The sequence below is a fragment of the Podarcis vaucheri genome (genome assembly GCF_965113315.1).
Source record: "Podarcis vaucheri genome assembly, chromosome: 14".
NCBI classification, from domain to species: Eukaryota; Metazoa; Chordata; class Lepidosauria; order Squamata; family Lacertidae; genus Podarcis; species Podarcis vaucheri.
In genome coordinates, this window is record NC_138752.1 from 27,923,920 (window position 1) to 27,939,939 (window position 16,020).

The 16,020-nt window shown below is 47.3% G+C and overlaps 1 protein-coding gene and 1 long non-coding RNA gene across 2 annotated transcripts in view; both read left to right on the top strand.

Moving 5' to 3' along the window:
* Positions 1 to 452: 452 nt before the first annotated feature.
* Positions 453 to 6,704, top strand: LOC309518591. The gene is made up of 3 exons (XR_014213532.1): positions 453 to 1,202; positions 1,513 to 1,595; positions 4,822 to 6,704. It is a non-coding gene; the product is annotated as an uncharacterized lncRNA (long non-coding RNA).
* A 6,600-nt stretch (positions 6,705 to 13,304) lies between these two features.
* CORO2B (coronin 2B) overlaps positions 13,305 to 16,020 on the top strand; it is a 79,483-nt gene continuing 76,767 nt past the window's right edge. The window contains exon 1 of the mRNA XM_082198627.1: positions 13,305 to 13,644. Within this exon, the coding sequence (XP_082054753.1) occupies positions 13,630 to 13,644 (15 nt within the window). The 5' untranslated portion in view covers positions 13,305 to 13,629. The remainder of the gene's footprint in view (positions 13,645 to 16,020) is intronic.

Genomic DNA, 16,020 nt, shown 5'->3' on the forward strand with positions numbered 1-16,020 from the left:
ATTTATATCCTACCTTTCCTCCAAGGAGCTTGATAGGGTGTACATACTTCTCCCCCCTTATTTTATCCTCAAAACCAGAGGCACCATCTAGGGGGCTGGGGGGGTCAAGCCCCCCCAATTTTCAAAGGGGGCAGGCCACCTCAATATTCCATGGCCTGCCAGGCTCCGCCAGGCCTACCTGCAGTTAGCAGAAGGCTGCACTGGCCCCTGAAGTGCTGGGAGACACTGTGGGGACTGGCATGCCTGGCACAAGGTCACATTGGCCTGTGCAACATCTCCCGATGCAGGGACTAGTAAGGCCTAATGTAGAGCTTTCCTTTTTATATATATAAATTTTTATTAGTTTTTCAACATATCATTTTCAACAGTAATTAAACATACTTCATATCTTATACCATTTTTTTAACTTCCATCAATCACATTCACTAAATATGCATTTCTTACTCCCACAATTACATTTAACTCATAACTGATATCTCTATTCTTTCTCTACTTTGCAATGTTTCATACATTTCTCCTTACAAAACTTCTTGTAGTCCTACTAGCATAATTTGTTGATTACAGTTGCTCTTCAAATAGTTCGTATATTTCTTCCAATCTTTTGTGAATCTCTGGTCCCGCAGGTTTCGAATCCTTCCTGTCATTTTATCTAATTCTGCGCAGTCCATTAGAGTAGAGCTTTCCATGCTGTGTTGCGACACGTTAGTGTGTCGGCTGCAGTGTGTAGGTGTCATGAAAAAACTCCCCACGCTCCTCCTGGGGCTAGAAAGGGGTTAGTTTAACCTCTGGTTTGATAGTAAAACTGAACCACTGTGTTGCAAAAAGATGCGAAACCGAATTACTGCGTCACAAAATTAAGCATGTCTAAAAAGTGTGTCACCAGCGCAAAGTGTTGGGAAAGCTCTGGCTGAGCAGAAGGCTGCCCTGGCCTGCGCAGTGTTGGGAGATGTGTGTGACATCACTCGCCACATGTGTGATGTCACAAGTGCGCGCCAGGCCCCTTCAGTCTTATGGGCAACCCAGTCCCTGTGCTCACAATAACAGCCCTGTGAGGTTGGCGAAGCCGAGAGGCAGTGACTGGCCCAAGGTCACACAGTGAGTTTCATGGCCTGGTTCAAGATTTGATCCCTTGCCTCCCAAGTCCCTAGTCCATCATTCTAACCACTATACCACATTGACGGTCTCTCAGTGCAAAGAGGGAGGTGAAGTGCTATTGAGGCTTTCAAGGGCTCTGTGCCTCTAGTGAAGTGCTTCTTGCTTGCAGTTTTATTGCTTCCTGATGAGTATAGGAGCAAGATGAACGAGCAACAGCAGCTCTCCATTGCCTCACAGCTCCATTTTTCTCCCCAGTATTTCATTTTTAAAAAGTTAAATGGTGAAGGGGGACGAGAGGAAATTAAAACGTACACGCACAAAAACCCAGCAGCAACAGAAACTGACACTGGGACAAAATCAGCAGGAAAATTAGTACCCAAATAAACTGGACTGAATCTTTTACTTTAACATTGGCAGGAGACTTGACTGAGCCATCACTCCTTCTCCCTTTCACTTCCGCCCCCAGGATGATGCCCCCGCATACTGTCCCGGGTCCAGAGGTAAGAATATTGGCCGGTTTGTACTGGGAGTTGTAGCCCAAATCATCTGACGACTGAGGGAGGCTGCCCTAAGTTATGCAAGCATTGAACTTAGCAAACTATAATACGAGATTGCCTCAACATTTATCACCTAGGATTTAAAAGCTGGCCTTTGAATTGCATTCCCAAAGGCTCGTTGGAAAGGCTTCAGTATGGGAATGTCTTGCATTGTTATTTTTTTGCCATTTTCTTCCTCCCTTTGGCTGTCAGTTTTGTTTCCACCCAGACAGGCATGATACAAGGAGGCAAAAAAAGTCGAGTTCCTTCCCTGCCAGAATCCTGGTATTCCGGGAATCCTGTCCAGCAACCCCGAGCTCATTTGTCGATAACGCCAAGCTGGTTCAAAGGCTCCTGGCAAGCAGAGTGCATTAAGCCACAATGACAGGAAAGGGGCCCTCAGCATCCGCTAGGAAGTCTTAAGTTATTTTGGTGGGAGAGGCAGGCGCAACCCAGGGAGGGAAGGGTCTATTTCTCCTCTAGTGTGAGCAACAGAAGGCGTGCTCCCACTTGCTTTCTGCAGGGTTCCCAGTCTCTAGGGTGAGTGGGCAACTTTTTGATTTATTCAGAGAGCTGCACACACACATCCCTCTTTGGCCGTTGGGTAATGCAGTGTTGGTTTGCTGATTTATTTAATTTCTATCCCAACCTCTTTCTCTAAGGAGCTCAAGGTGGTGCTTGTGGTTGCCCCCCTCCCCATTTAATCCCCACACAGCAACAACCCTGTTAGGGAGGTTAGGCTGAGAGAAGCAGAGACTGGCCCAAAGTCTTCCAGTGAGCTTCGTGGCTGGGATAGCTCAGTCAACAGAGCACCAGACTCCTGATCTCAAGGTCATGGGTTTGAGCCCCTTGTGGGAGAACAGGTACCCACATTGCAGGGAATCAATTCTATGATTCTATGGCCAAGTGGGGCATTTGAGCCCGGGTCTCTCCCAGGTCCTACTCTAACCACTGCACCACAATGGGTCTGTATCCATTAAAGCAAATGGAGCCTTGCCCCACCAACCTCAGCCAAAACCCCACCTGCCTGCCTTCTTACTTATTATTATAATTAAACTCTTTCAACATATAACATCATACAAGCCAGCGTTTAGACAAGAAGTGTAAAATAACATCCGAATAAACTAATGTTCTTATCCCAGACTACTAAGGAAGGTGATAAACAATGTACGTGAACCCAAAAGTTTTATAATGTGAGGGGAGTCCTCTGTTTTCTTTTTTAGCCATGTACTAAATAAAACTGTTCAGATCACTTACAAAGAGTATTTGTGCTTTAACCCTTGTGCCAATTTTATTTTATTACAGTGGTACCTCAGGTTCAGAACTTAATTCGTTCCAGAGGTCCGTTCTTAACCTGAAACTGTTCTTAACCTGAAGCACCACTTTAGCTAATGAAGCCTCCCACTGCCGCCGCACAATTTCTGTTCTCATCCTGAAGTAAAGTTCTTAACACGAGATACTATTTCTGGGTTAGCGGAGTCTGTAACCTGAAGCGTTTGTAACCTGAAGCATCTGTAACCCGAGGTACCACTGTATTCAGTTTCCCCACAAATGCAATTTTGCCATATTTTTGTTGCACCAATTTGTCAGAGAAGCCCCATCTAAGTTTTTCCAGGATCCCGTCATTATAAGCCTGCCTGCTAGCAGAAGAGAATTTATTTGAGGTTTGAGTTGCAGGTTATTATTTCTGCTGAAAGAGTTTAGGAGCAACAGTTCTGGACATTGCCCTTGTAGAACTCAAGGATGGGGGCAAAACCAGAATTAGTTGGGGTGACTTGCCATTGACTCTGGCGCCACCTACTGTTGGGCTCCTTGCCTTCTGTCCTGTCAATGGACATCAGCTACCACTAACAGATCTTGTAGGTTTTTATCTTGTTTGAAAAACCTGTTTCATTAGAGGGCAGGAGAGGGAGAGGGGCAGAAAAAAATGCATGTGCAGACAGCATAAGAAGGGAAGCTTCCCTCAAATCACTCCAGGTATTTGGCCTCCTTATTGGCAAGCAAAACATTAATTAGAACCGCTGCTGGATCTCTCTTTTCTGTGGTAAAGAAGTGAAAAGAGATTCTGCAAGTTTAATCCTAGCTGCACAGTTTTTCTCTTTTCCGTTTTAACTCGTTTTATGTTAGATTTTATATTTTTTTGCATTTTGTTGTTTGCTCGTTTATTTATCTATGCAATTTATATAGTGCTTACCTACAATAGTCTCTAAGCGGCTTACATGATTCAATCCAAAAAAAGAAAGAAAAAAGAATCAATTAAAACTATAAAGGTAAAGGTAAAGGGACCCCTGACCATTAGGTCCAGTCGTAACCGACTCTGGGGTTGTGGCGCTCATCTCGCTTGACTGGCCGAGGGGGCCAGCGTACAGCTTCCGGGTCATGTGGCCAGCATGACTAAGCCACTTCTGGCGAACCAGAGCAGCACACGGAAACGCCGTTTACCTTCCCGCTGGAGCAGTACCTATTTATCTACTTGCACTTTGATGTGCTTTTGAACTGCTAGGTTGGCAGGAGCAGGGACCGAGCAACGGGAGCTCACCCCGTCACGGGGATTCGAACCACCGACCTTCTGATCGGCAAGTCCTAGGCTCTGTGGTTTAACCCACAGAATCAAACATTAATTATTTGGTAGGTGTCAGAAGCTCAGTAGGGAGGCGGCCTGCCTGATATCAGATGGAAGGGGTTACATATAATTAATGGACCTATGAATGTGAATTACATAAGAACAGCCTTGGTCAACCTGGCACCCTCCAGGTGTTCAGAACTACAACTCCCATCAGCCCAGAATTGTACATAACATTGGGAGGCCACGAGGTTGGGGAAGGATGTGGAAGAACCTAAGAAGTTGGCTGCTGGATCAGGCCAGTGGCCCACATACTTCAGCACCCTGTTCTCATAGTGGACAAGCAGATACCACAATGGGAAGCCTATAAGCAGAACCTGAGGGTGCAACAGCAGTGCGTATCTTATTTTTCCTTCTTTTAATAATTTCAATTGGGGGGGTACCACCTGACCCACCGGGTACCACCTGACCTTGCTATGCCACTGGCAGTGCTTTCCCCACTTGATTGACTCCCCGCCCCCCAAGGGAGCTTAAGACAATGATGCCACTTATCAGGGGCTAAGGTTATATGTTTATAGGGAAGTGAAGGCCTAGCCACTTTACTCTTTGCCTGTTCCCATTTTACAGGTGGTAAAAGAAGGTCCGAGATTGGCAACCTAACCAAGCGCACAGGCAGACTTCTTGGCAGAGCTGGCCTCCCAGGTCCAAGCTGAACACACTCTCAGTTTCATTTTTGGTTTTACCCCAGAGGCACACACAGCGGGAACTGCTTTCCACATGTCCCAAGGAGGAGGACTGCATCCGCAAACACTTTCCCTGAGGCACAATTTCAAGTTGAGAGCCGGAAATGGCTGGGGCAGCTAATTTTTCACCCTCTCCATTTAATTGCTGCAAGACAAGTAGAAGTTCAGGAAGTGAAGCAAGGGCTTTGCATGATTGGGAAAGCTTGGCCTGCTGCCATTTGTCCACAGGGAAGGACTCTGGCTCAGTCACAGAGCACCTGCTATGCAGGCAGAAGGTTGCAGGTTCAATTCCCAGCAACATCTCCAGGTAGCACTGGCAAAATAATTATACTTGAAACTGTGGCAAGCCACTGCCTGTCGGAACAAGTGTACCAGTGGTCTGGTTTGGTATGGGAAACAGACAGCATCACAGGTATAAAAAGTGATTTATAATACAATTTGGAAAAGCCAAGCAAGAAGTCTCAGTGAGATCTGTGGCAGCCAACTGAAAGGAACTATCCAGTTTTATTTCTGATGGAGCATGAAACAGGATGTGGTCCAGGATATCTCATCTAACATTTCATATAGAATAGAATTGTATACATAGAATTGTAGACTTGGGAGGGACCACAAGGGTCATCCAGTCCAACTCCCTGCAATGTTAAAGATTCCCTGACAGATGGCCATCCAACCTCTGATTAAAAACCTCCAGTGAAGGAGAGTCCACAACCTTCTGAAGGCGTCCATTCCACTGTCAAACAACCCCTACTGTAAGAGAGGTCTTCCTAGTGTCTAATCACAATGTCCTTTCTTGTTAATTGAATCCCTTGGTTTGGGTCCTGCCCTCTGGAGCAGAATAAAACAAGCTCGCTCCATCTTCCATGTGACAGCCCTTCAGATGTTGGGAGATGGCTCTCATTTCACCTCTCAGGCTTCTCTTCTCCAGGCGAAACATGCCCAAGTCAACCATTCCTCATAAGGCTCGGTTTCCAGACCCTTGATCATCTTGGTTGCCCTCCTATGTACAGACGTTTGAGATGTTTGGAGAAACTGTCACACAAACTGTGGTGTTCATATGCACACAGACACACAAACATTTTATATGTGGTCTTGAATTCTTTGCTTTATTTTTCAAAATATGTTCTCATTGCTTTGGGAGGCTCCTGTGGTCTTGTCTATTGTTTCTCATATGCCTGGGGACCTTCTCACTTGCTTTTGTTGGCTCAGTGTAAGGCAAGCTTCCTGTGTTCCTTTGTCATGTAGATATCAAAGGCATGGCAGTCCCTGCCTGAAGGACATAAGCAGAGCCTGCTGGATCAGACAGGTGGTCCATCTAGTCCAGCATCCTGTTCTCACAGGGGCCAACCAGATGTTTATGGGAAACCCATAAGGCTAAGCAGCACAGGAGCACCAGAGCCCTCTACCCTCCTGTGGTTTCCACCAAGTGGTATACAGAAGCAATACTAGAGCATAGCCTTGTGGCTACTAGCCATTGATAGCCTCCTCCTCCATGAATATGTTCAATCCTCCTTTAAAGCCTTCCAAGTTGGTAGCCATCACTGCCTCCTTTGGAGCAAGTTCCATAGTTTAGGTCTGTGGCATATGAAGAAGTCCTTTCTGTCCTGAATCTTCCAACATTCAGTTTTATTTGATATCCATGAGTTCTAGTGTTATGGAAAGAGGGAGAACAATTCCACCTGTGCCATGCATGATTTTATAAAGTTCTATCACGCCACCTCTTTACTCACTTTTTCTCCAAGCTATAAAATCCCAAACTCTGCAATATTTCCCCTTCCATCCTAGCCAGCATGGTGCAGTGGTTAAGAGCAGTGGACTTGTAATCTGGTGAACCGGGTTCGCTTCCCCGCTCCTCCACATGCAGCTGCTGGGTGACCTTGGGCCAGTCACACTTCTCTGAAGTCTCTCAGCCCCACTCACCTCACAGAGTGTTTGTTGTGGGGGAGGAAGGGACAGGAGATTGTTAGCCGCTTTGAGACTCCTTCGGGTAGTGATAAAGCGGGATATCAAATCCAAACTCTTCTTCTCCTCCTTCTTCTTCTTCTTCTTCTTCTTCTTCTTCTTCTTCTTCTTCTTCGATCATTTTTGTTTGCCCTTTCCTGAACTTTTTCTAACTCTGCAATATCCTTTTGGAAGTGAGGTGGCCAGAGCCGTGCATAGTATTCTATGTGCTGTCACACCATATAGTTGCATAACGGCATTATGATGTCAGCAGTTTTGTTTTCGATTCCTTTCCAAAGATCCCCTAGCATGGGATTTGCCTTGATAGAAAAGCTAGTCATCCCAGAGCAAGAGACATGACTTTCCAAATGGGCAGACAGGAATGCTTGGCTGCTCAGGCCTTGGGTCCACCACCCTTCAGTAAGCCAGGTGGCCAGTGAAAGCCTTGAGGCAAGGGTGTCTTCCGCTTGGGCTTGCAAGTTACACAGCCATATATTGCAGGATGCAAAGGACATTTTCCAACAGAAGGTAAAGTGGTCCCCAAATCGGACCTGAATGCAAATCCTAGGAGACAGACAGACAGGAGGATGACACTCATCCAACCATTTAGAAGCAGCAGAGGCTTTGCTAGGAACATAAAACTTCTCAGGGCAGAAGCCTCTAGACCAGGGGTCAGCAACCTTTTCCAGCTGTGGGCCGGTCCACCACCCCTCAGACCATGTGGGGGGCCGGACTATATTTTGAAAAAAATAATGAACAAATTCCTATGCTCCACAAATAACCCAGAGATGCATTTTAAATAAAAGGACACATTCTAGTCATATAAAAACACACTGATTCCCGGACTGTCCGTGGGCTGGATTGAGAAGGCGACTGGGCTGCATCTGGCCCCCAGGCCTTAGGTTGCCTACCCCTGCTCTAGACATCAACATACATAAGCACTTCCATTATAATTCATACGTACAGAACCAAAGTTTAGAATTTAAATGTCAAAGAAGGCAAACAGGCTAATTCTCCATCCAGCTTAATTCTTCAATTAATTTGCACCCCAGATTAGTTCCTCTTAGGTGCCCCCAAACCCTCTCAATTAGTTTCCCAACAGATCCTGTTCCAAATGAATTCAATTCCTGTTGCCCCCAGTAACCATTAATTATCATTCATTAGTCCTATTCATTCCCCACCCACCCCCAATATTTCAAGAAAAAGTCACCTTGAAGTAATTCATTTCCCAAATGAAAACCCTACCCAGTAAACCCCCCTCCCAATCTAAAAGCAAGTTCCTTTGACTTTCCCACCCAAAAACAGTCAGGGCACTTACAAAAAAGATCTAAGATACAACCCTCTTAAGCCCATTCCTAGCAATGTCTCCAAAAGGCAGCCTTGACCTGGATATTAAGACAGGCGTGGATCAAAGTGATCACCTGGCATGGCCCCCACGCTTTGAGAATCTCAGCAGCAGAGGCCACTGAGGTTTCCCTCTGAGCTTCTCCACAGATAAATCCAATTAGAGGGCCATAAGAGGGAGCTGTGGGCAGCCCCCTTCTCCCCTCTGGCAGCCAAGGTGCTCAAGACCCACATTGCTTTGCAAAGGGGTGTTTAGTGCAATGCAGTCCGAGGAGATTTGGTGTCACTGCAGATTTCTGCTCAGGCACAGTTGCCTGCTTTGCTAGGAGGGAACACACAGCAGATGCCAAAAACAGGATTAATTTCAGCAGCAGCGGCAGCAGCAGCAGCAACATGCTTAAAAGTGCAGCTCAGGACTCCTAATCTGCACACACAGTCCTGGCTGGTTTTCATCATTCCTGCGAGGCTACAACAGCAGCCTTCCCCAGCCTGGTGCCCTCCAGATGTTCTGGACTCCAATTCCCATCAGACCCAACTGTAGGATGGTGGGGCTGATGGGGGAGGCGAAGCAATCCCATCAAAACATTAAAACACCATCAATTAAATTGAGGCCTGTCCAAACAGCACAAAAGGTAAGACAACAATTTAAGCAGGTGGTTTAAGCCAGAAAATCAAAGGGATGTTAAGGGGTGATATGATAGCCATGTTCAAATATATAAAAGGATGTCACATAGAGGAGGGAGAAAGGTTGTTTTCTGCTGCTCCGGAGAAGCGGACATGGAGCAATGGATCCAAACTACAAGAAAGAAGATTCCACCTAAACATTAGGAAGAACTTCCTGACAGTAAGAGCTGTTCGACAGTGGAATTTGCTGCCAAGGAGTGTGGTGGAGTCTCCTACTTTGGAGGTCTTTAAGCAGAGGCTTGACAACCATATGTCAGGAGTGCTCTGATGGTGTTTCCTGCTTGGCAGGGGGTTGGACTCGATGGCCCTTGTGGTCTCTTCCAACTCTATGATTCTATGATTCTATTCTACCTAAACAGGTGCGTCTTCAGGGGTCGGCGGAATGCCAATACTGATGGGGACTTTCCTATTTCAGCAAGGAAAGCATTCTGCATGACTGGTGCCACATTTTTGCAATTGATTTTACCTTCTAGTGGGCAACATTTCCAGGTTGATGAGCCCCATCTGCCCCTCATTAAACTGAGGACCAAATTCTTTTACAGTGGTACCTCGGGTTAAGTACTTAATTCGTTCCGGAGGTCCGTTCTTAACCTGAAACTGTTCTTAACCTGAAGACCATTTTAGCTAATGGGGCCTCCTGCTGTCGCCGCGCCGCCAGAGCACAATTTCTGTTCTCATCCTGAAGCAAAGTTCTTAACCTGAAGCGCTATTTCTGGGTTAGCAGAGTCTGTAACCTGAAGCGTATGTAACCTGAAGCGTATGTAACCTGAGGTACCACTGTACTCCTTTTTTCTTTCTTCATTTATTCCTCCCCCTCTTTCTTTCTGAATATTGCTTTATAGATGTATAAATAATTATGTTTATGTGTATATGTATGAAATTTGTTCTGTATTTCTTTTCTTATTTGATATGCCTTTTTTTATTCAATAAAATTATTTTTAAAAATAAAAATAATAAATAAACTGAGGACCAAATCAGTTTTCTCTCCAATCTCTAACTAAGGCCCCTGTACCTTCGTGTATCAGGTTCACCAGTTATTGAAATATTGAGGATAATGGGAAGTGCCGCATGGTGGAGCCACTATATGTCCATTGTTAACCTCACAACAACTCTGTGAGGTAGGTAGGTTGAGAGAATGTGACTGGCCCAAGGTCATCTAGTGAGTATCATGGCCAAGCGGGGATTTGAACCCTGGTCTCCCCAGTCCAGGTTCAGCACTCTAACCACTACATCTCTGGTTCCTGCCCCTGACTCCATCCCGAAAGTGCTCTCAGTCTCACTGTGCCCAACACTATGCAATGCAAGCTCCCCTTTCTGAAGATCACAAACCCATCATGGCTTTCACAAAAAGAGTTGTCATCATCTGATATTTCTTTCTTCCCCCACCGAAAAAGAAAGACAAGAAAGTAGTTTTCTTGGCATTCCTTCCCTATCAGATCCAGGCAGATTTTATGAAATGCCTCAGCTCAGCAAGGATACACTTGGATCGTCTCCTTATGGAAAAAATACCCCTTTGTTTGCTGGCAAACTGAGGAGGGATTGAACGGACAGACAGAAAGGATTTAATTTTATTATTTTCTGTCCTCAGGCACTTCAGAATTTAGCACTGACAGTAATAATAATAAAACCATTGTTCGTATTTATCAGAGGTATTTGTAAATAGATGGGCAATTGCCAGCAATCGCCATTCCAGACAATGTTCATTTAGCAAGAAAAGAAAAAGAAGCCTAGGAACTGCTCACTTTACAATCGCTCATAGTTGACCTGGCGTGGCCTTGAATGTACTGGCTGGATCCTAACAGAAAGGGCATCAAGATAGCTGAGACCATGAGCCAGTGTGTGATGGTAGCAGTTAGGGCAGGGTAGTCCAACACATTAAGTCGCATGTGCCCCTCAAGGCCTTTTTTGGCAGCCCTCAACAACGATGGTGGCCCCATCTGCCTTCTCCAGTAGCACAGGCAGCTGAGCAAAGGTTCTCCCTGTGTTACTCACCACTGCTCAGCAGGGTCCAGGATCTCCCAGCTAAGCTGGTGGAACAGCAGTCCCAGCTTTGACCTCAAAGCTACCTTGCCAATGATCCATCTCTGCAAACATCCTGCAAGGTGCCAGTGGAGTAATTGAGCTCCACCAGGTGCCGCCCGGAAGGGACGCACATCACATTCCCCGGTCGGAACTGATGCTCTGATAGCGTGCAACAAAGAACACAGCTTGTACTTTTCTAAAGTTGGCACGAGTGATTCCTCCATGTTTTTCTCGGGCTTGCTATCCTGCAACCTCAAGAGGCCCTCTCCTCTCTCAGTCCATGACTTTGGAGCCTGGACTTTGGAGCCTTACAGAGATGTCAAGTTGAACAGTGGGTTCGACAGCCACAGTTATCCCTGGACCAGAAAAAATTGGCCATATTGTTCATGCATTCGCTACTTCAAGGCTGGATTACTGCAATGTGCTCTGCATGGAGCTTCCCTTGCGCTTGATCTGGAAAGTGCAGAATGCTGCAACGCGATTGCTGATGAGTGAGATCTTGTCGGCCTACCTGTGCTCAGAGATCTGGACTGGTTGGCAGTTTGCTACTGGGCCAAGTTCAAGGTGTTATAATTAGTGTATAAAGCCCTTAATAACGTGGGACCAGTTTACCTACAAGATCTCCTTACACCAAATATGCCCCCTCAACCGCTTCTATTGATGGAACTGGCCCTGTTGCAGGTGCCACATAATACCCTTCCTGTTTTTGTAATAACTCAGTCATTCTCAAGCTTTGGAACTCCCTGCCTCTTGACGTCAGGCAGGCGCCTTCACGGGACACTTCTCGGCACCTGCTAAAAACATTCCTGTATAGCAAGCCAACTGAGATACTTAGAAATTTGGTGCGACTTTTAATCTTTCTTTCTTTCTTTCTTTTAGTCTATTGTTATTTTAACTTTTTGGAAGGCTTAAATCATTGACGTTGATTCTTCTTCTCTAAAATTATATTATTGGTTTATCCTTTTTGGAAACCACTTCAAAGTTTTGTGTTGTTTTACAATAAGCAGTGCATAAATTTTATGAAAATAAAATAAAATTAAACAAATTCTCAGAAACAAAAGCTTCAGGAAGCAACTGTCCGGAGTGAGCAGAACTCCTCGGGGCCCTTCTACCATTTGCAAGCCATTCGGGTCTGAACCTAAAAAGAGAGAAGATGGATTAGACTAAGGATTTGATGCCCTTTTCTGGGATCCTGGTTGTGATACAGTGCCTGGGAGAGATGCACCAGCAGAGGGCAAAAAGCCACACCCCCACACTGTTTGTTCCAGCACTGACTTTTCAGAGGTGTACAATACCTGTCCATGGAGGTTCCATTGATCTGCAGCTCAGCTCCCTCCAGATGTTTCAAAGCAGAACTCACATCAGGCCCAGCCAGAGACGGCGGCGTATAGAAGCCTCCAGATGTTTTGTGCTGCATGCTGGCTGGGGCTCATAGGAGCTGAAGTTGAAAACAGCTGGAGGGCAATGCATTGAGGGAGGCTGCTATAGATAATCCCTTCTCTATGACTGTGTCCATTTCTAATCAGACCACAAGAACATGCATGTGTAGTCAAGGCTGGGAGGCTTGCCAGCTTTTAAAGTGTCGGACCAGGACCTAGGAAGCTAGGGTTCAAATTCCCGCTCACTGGGTGACTTCAAGGCCAGTCACTGCCTCTCAGCCTAGCCTACCTCGCTAGGCTGTTGTGGGCATTAAATGAGAAGGGGTGAGCTATGTGCAGTGGCGTAGCGTGGGGGGTGCAGGGGGGGGCCGGCCGCACCGGGCGCAACATCTGGGGGTTAGGGTTAGGGGGCGCAAATCCACGGGTTAGGGGGCACAAATCCACGGGTTAGGGGCACAAATTACTTGCCTTGCCCCGGGTGCTGACAACCCATGCTACGCCACTGGCTATGTGCACCACCTTGAGGTCCTTGGAGAAAAAGGTGGGATATAAAGGTGACATATAAATGCAACAAACAAACAAACAACACACACCCCCGCTCCAGGATTGGGGGAGCAGATGTGCCCAACCCTTAGCCTTGGCACTGAAACTTGAGGGTGGCTTGTCCCTTCTGCCCTCCCTCTCTGAAACTGCATCGGTTTGTTCTTCCATCCAGCTGCATCCACCAAGGCCAGTCTGGGCCTTTGTGGCAACCCTTTGAAGAGCATCCTCGAATCCCTCTGCCCAGATATTTGGTCCATCAAGAGTTAAGAGGAGGGTGTCGCAGGGGAGGCTGAATGTCGACCCCCGCCCTCCTGGGCGGCTGCTGCTGCTGCTTCTGCTCTCCCCCTGGAGTTTCATTTTGCTGGTTTCTCTCTCTCTCCGCTCCCCCCCCCCCCAGGCTTAGCTCTTTCCCCCTTTTCTTTCTTCCTGCCTCTCTTCCTGCAGAGGAGGCTCCGTCCCTTCTTAGTACACACGCGGGCAGAAACACATACAGTACACACACACACCCCGGAATAAACTAAGGGCAGCTTCACCAGATTGTGCCAAAGGGGAGGGGAGGGGGGAGGGGTGGTCCTTTGCTCTTCCTGTAACCACTGACGCTGATTCCTCTGCAGGGGAAAATCCAGAGGCGGTTTCTCCGAGCTACCCCGCCCGCCCGCGTGCGCTCTCTCTCTCTCTCTCTCTCTTTCTCTCTCTCTCAGGAGGGGGGGAATAGCAGCGCCCTCCCGTTTCCCCGCTTGCCTGCTGGAGAGCTGCCTCACTCCTCCTAGACAACTTTCTGCATGACTGTCTCTAAGGTAAGGACCTGCCTTCCCTTGCCTCGGCTGTCATCCAGAGGTGATGGTCGGGGGGGGGCTCTCTCCGTCAGCTCAGCGCCCGTTGCTGGGGTCCTCCCGGCGGCTGCCTGCCCGGGATGGGGGTCCCTAGCAGAGGCGCCTTCCCGGCTGCAGACCGGCCTCCAGGTCCAGTCCTTTTCGCAGAGCTGGCACTGGGTGCCTTGTGATTTTCTGCAGCTCCCTATTTTTGCGAGGTTTTTTGTTTTTTTTAATTGCAAAATCAGGAAGGGTCTTGGGCCAGTTTTTCAAGGAAAGGCCCCCGAGTGTGAGCAAGCGAGGTGGTGTCGGCTGGGCTTCCTTGCATCAGCAGAGCTTTGCGAGCGCCTTTGCACAGGGGGAGATTGTGCAGTAGATATACTGCATTTTTAACCCTTTCGGAAGCAGCCAGCGTGCCCGCTCCACAGTGGCGGCAGCTGTTGCCCGGTGTGGTACGTGCGTTTTTGCCGTGTGCAAGACTTCTTTGCTGCTCTCTCCGTTTGGCTTCCCGTGGTTGCTGTGACACGTCCCGCTTTGGCTTCGCATTAGCCCAGCAAGGGAAGGGAAAGCTTCCTACTCTCCAAGTTCTGCTTCTGACGGAGATCCAGCGCGTTTTCCCCAATCCTGGGAGGGCGTTTTTGTAATATAAAAAACCTTCTGGGTAGGGTGCTTGGGGAGCCCTACAGGTGGCTGTTGGGGAAGGAAGTCTAATGGGGGGGGCATGGAAGAGGGAGGGCAAGGGAGTTTGCCCTGGGATGGAGCAGTCTCTCACAATTTAAACTAGCCTTGCCCAATCCTCCTGCTTCATTGACACAAGTGTAAAAGCTGCTCAGCTTTACATGCCAGTCAAACGATTAACCGCAGATACTTGGAGGTGAGTTCAGAATCCAGCCTTCCTGAGTTATAACCAGGGAGTCCCCCCTGACCTCAGTTGATCAAAACTGCAAAATGGGATCATTCAGGGTTCTTTTGGTCGGCGCAAGGATTGTAGATCAGCACATTGAGTTCCAAAATGTCTTAAGCAGTAACCAGTAGTTTCAAGGATGATTCTGAGTTACTTTTAAATGTGTTTTGTCTTGCTGTATGCTATCTTGATGTTTTGTGAGAGATCAGTATAAAAAATACTTCTATAAATAAAGATGAATAGTGCATCCCTCAAAATCTGAGGGTTCTTGGCGTCAGTTCCCTTAACCTGGAAGAGTTTGCCTACATGTGTGGAATGAGAAAGCAGGGAAGGGAATTTGAAGGGAGATGACCCAGAGGTCTCTGCTTTCTGGAGAGACTTTGCAAGGCCATACCATACAAAGGAGCCAGCTTTACTGTTTCAGTCTTGGGGATTTTTTTGTCACTTTCTTTGAGAGCGTGTGGTCTCTCCTCCCTGTTTATCAGGCTGAAAATTCCCTTTTCCTCTTAAGTGAAAAGTTTTGCTTGGTGCTCCGGTCTGACTGTTTACTGGAGCCTGTGGCTTCTGTTCCAACGTGATATGAGAGAGGTCAGGTTAGCTGGGGAATTAGACAAAACTCTCTCAAATTTGACAGCCTTTACTGTGTCAGCAACCCTCTGGCCTCATGCTTCGGCATAACTCTAGGAACACCTACAAAAAGTAGTTTTGTAGTCTTGTCTTCTGTTTTGCAGAGCTCTGCCCTTGCAAGTTGAGGGCCCTGCAAAGCAGTACCCAGCAAGGGACTAAAAAGCAGCTGCTGGAAGTTAAAATCAGCTGCTACTCTGCCACGTGCTCCAGAAAAGTGTTTTGCACATGCACAGAGGCCTCTGTAGCTCAGGAAGAGGGAACCTATCCCTTTTTATCCCTTTGCATTTCTACCCACACAGCATCACCGATTCTCAAGGTGTGACACACTGCTGGATGTTCTCAGCTGGGCAATACTTTTTGTTGCCATGAGACACAGTGCAAGTGGGCAGGTATTGTAGAACAGGGGAAGCATTCATCTGTGATCCCATCGTGTCCAGGTTCCTTCAGCATCTTTTCTGTATATGAGAGACAAGGAGAACCTGGAGGTTGGGGGTGCCTGAGTCATACATTCTGCCCACGCCCTGCTTCTTTTAATCTAAGTATGGAAGCTGTGACGCACCCTGCTGGCAGCCTCAGTCTGGTGCCCTCCAGATATTTGGAACTACAACTCCCAACAGCCCCAGCCATCATGGGTCCTGTGGCTAATGGGAGCTGTTGTCCAAAACATCTGGCGGGCACCAGCTATGGGGAGGTGGTGCCATGCCTGCCATTGCAGACATTTTATGCTGCTGCTGCACTATCCATTCAATGAGGTTTCTGCAGGTGAATTTCCTGGGCAGCTGAGCTCAACGTTTCTCTTTCCTGTATTGAAGCAACTTAGACTTCTCTGC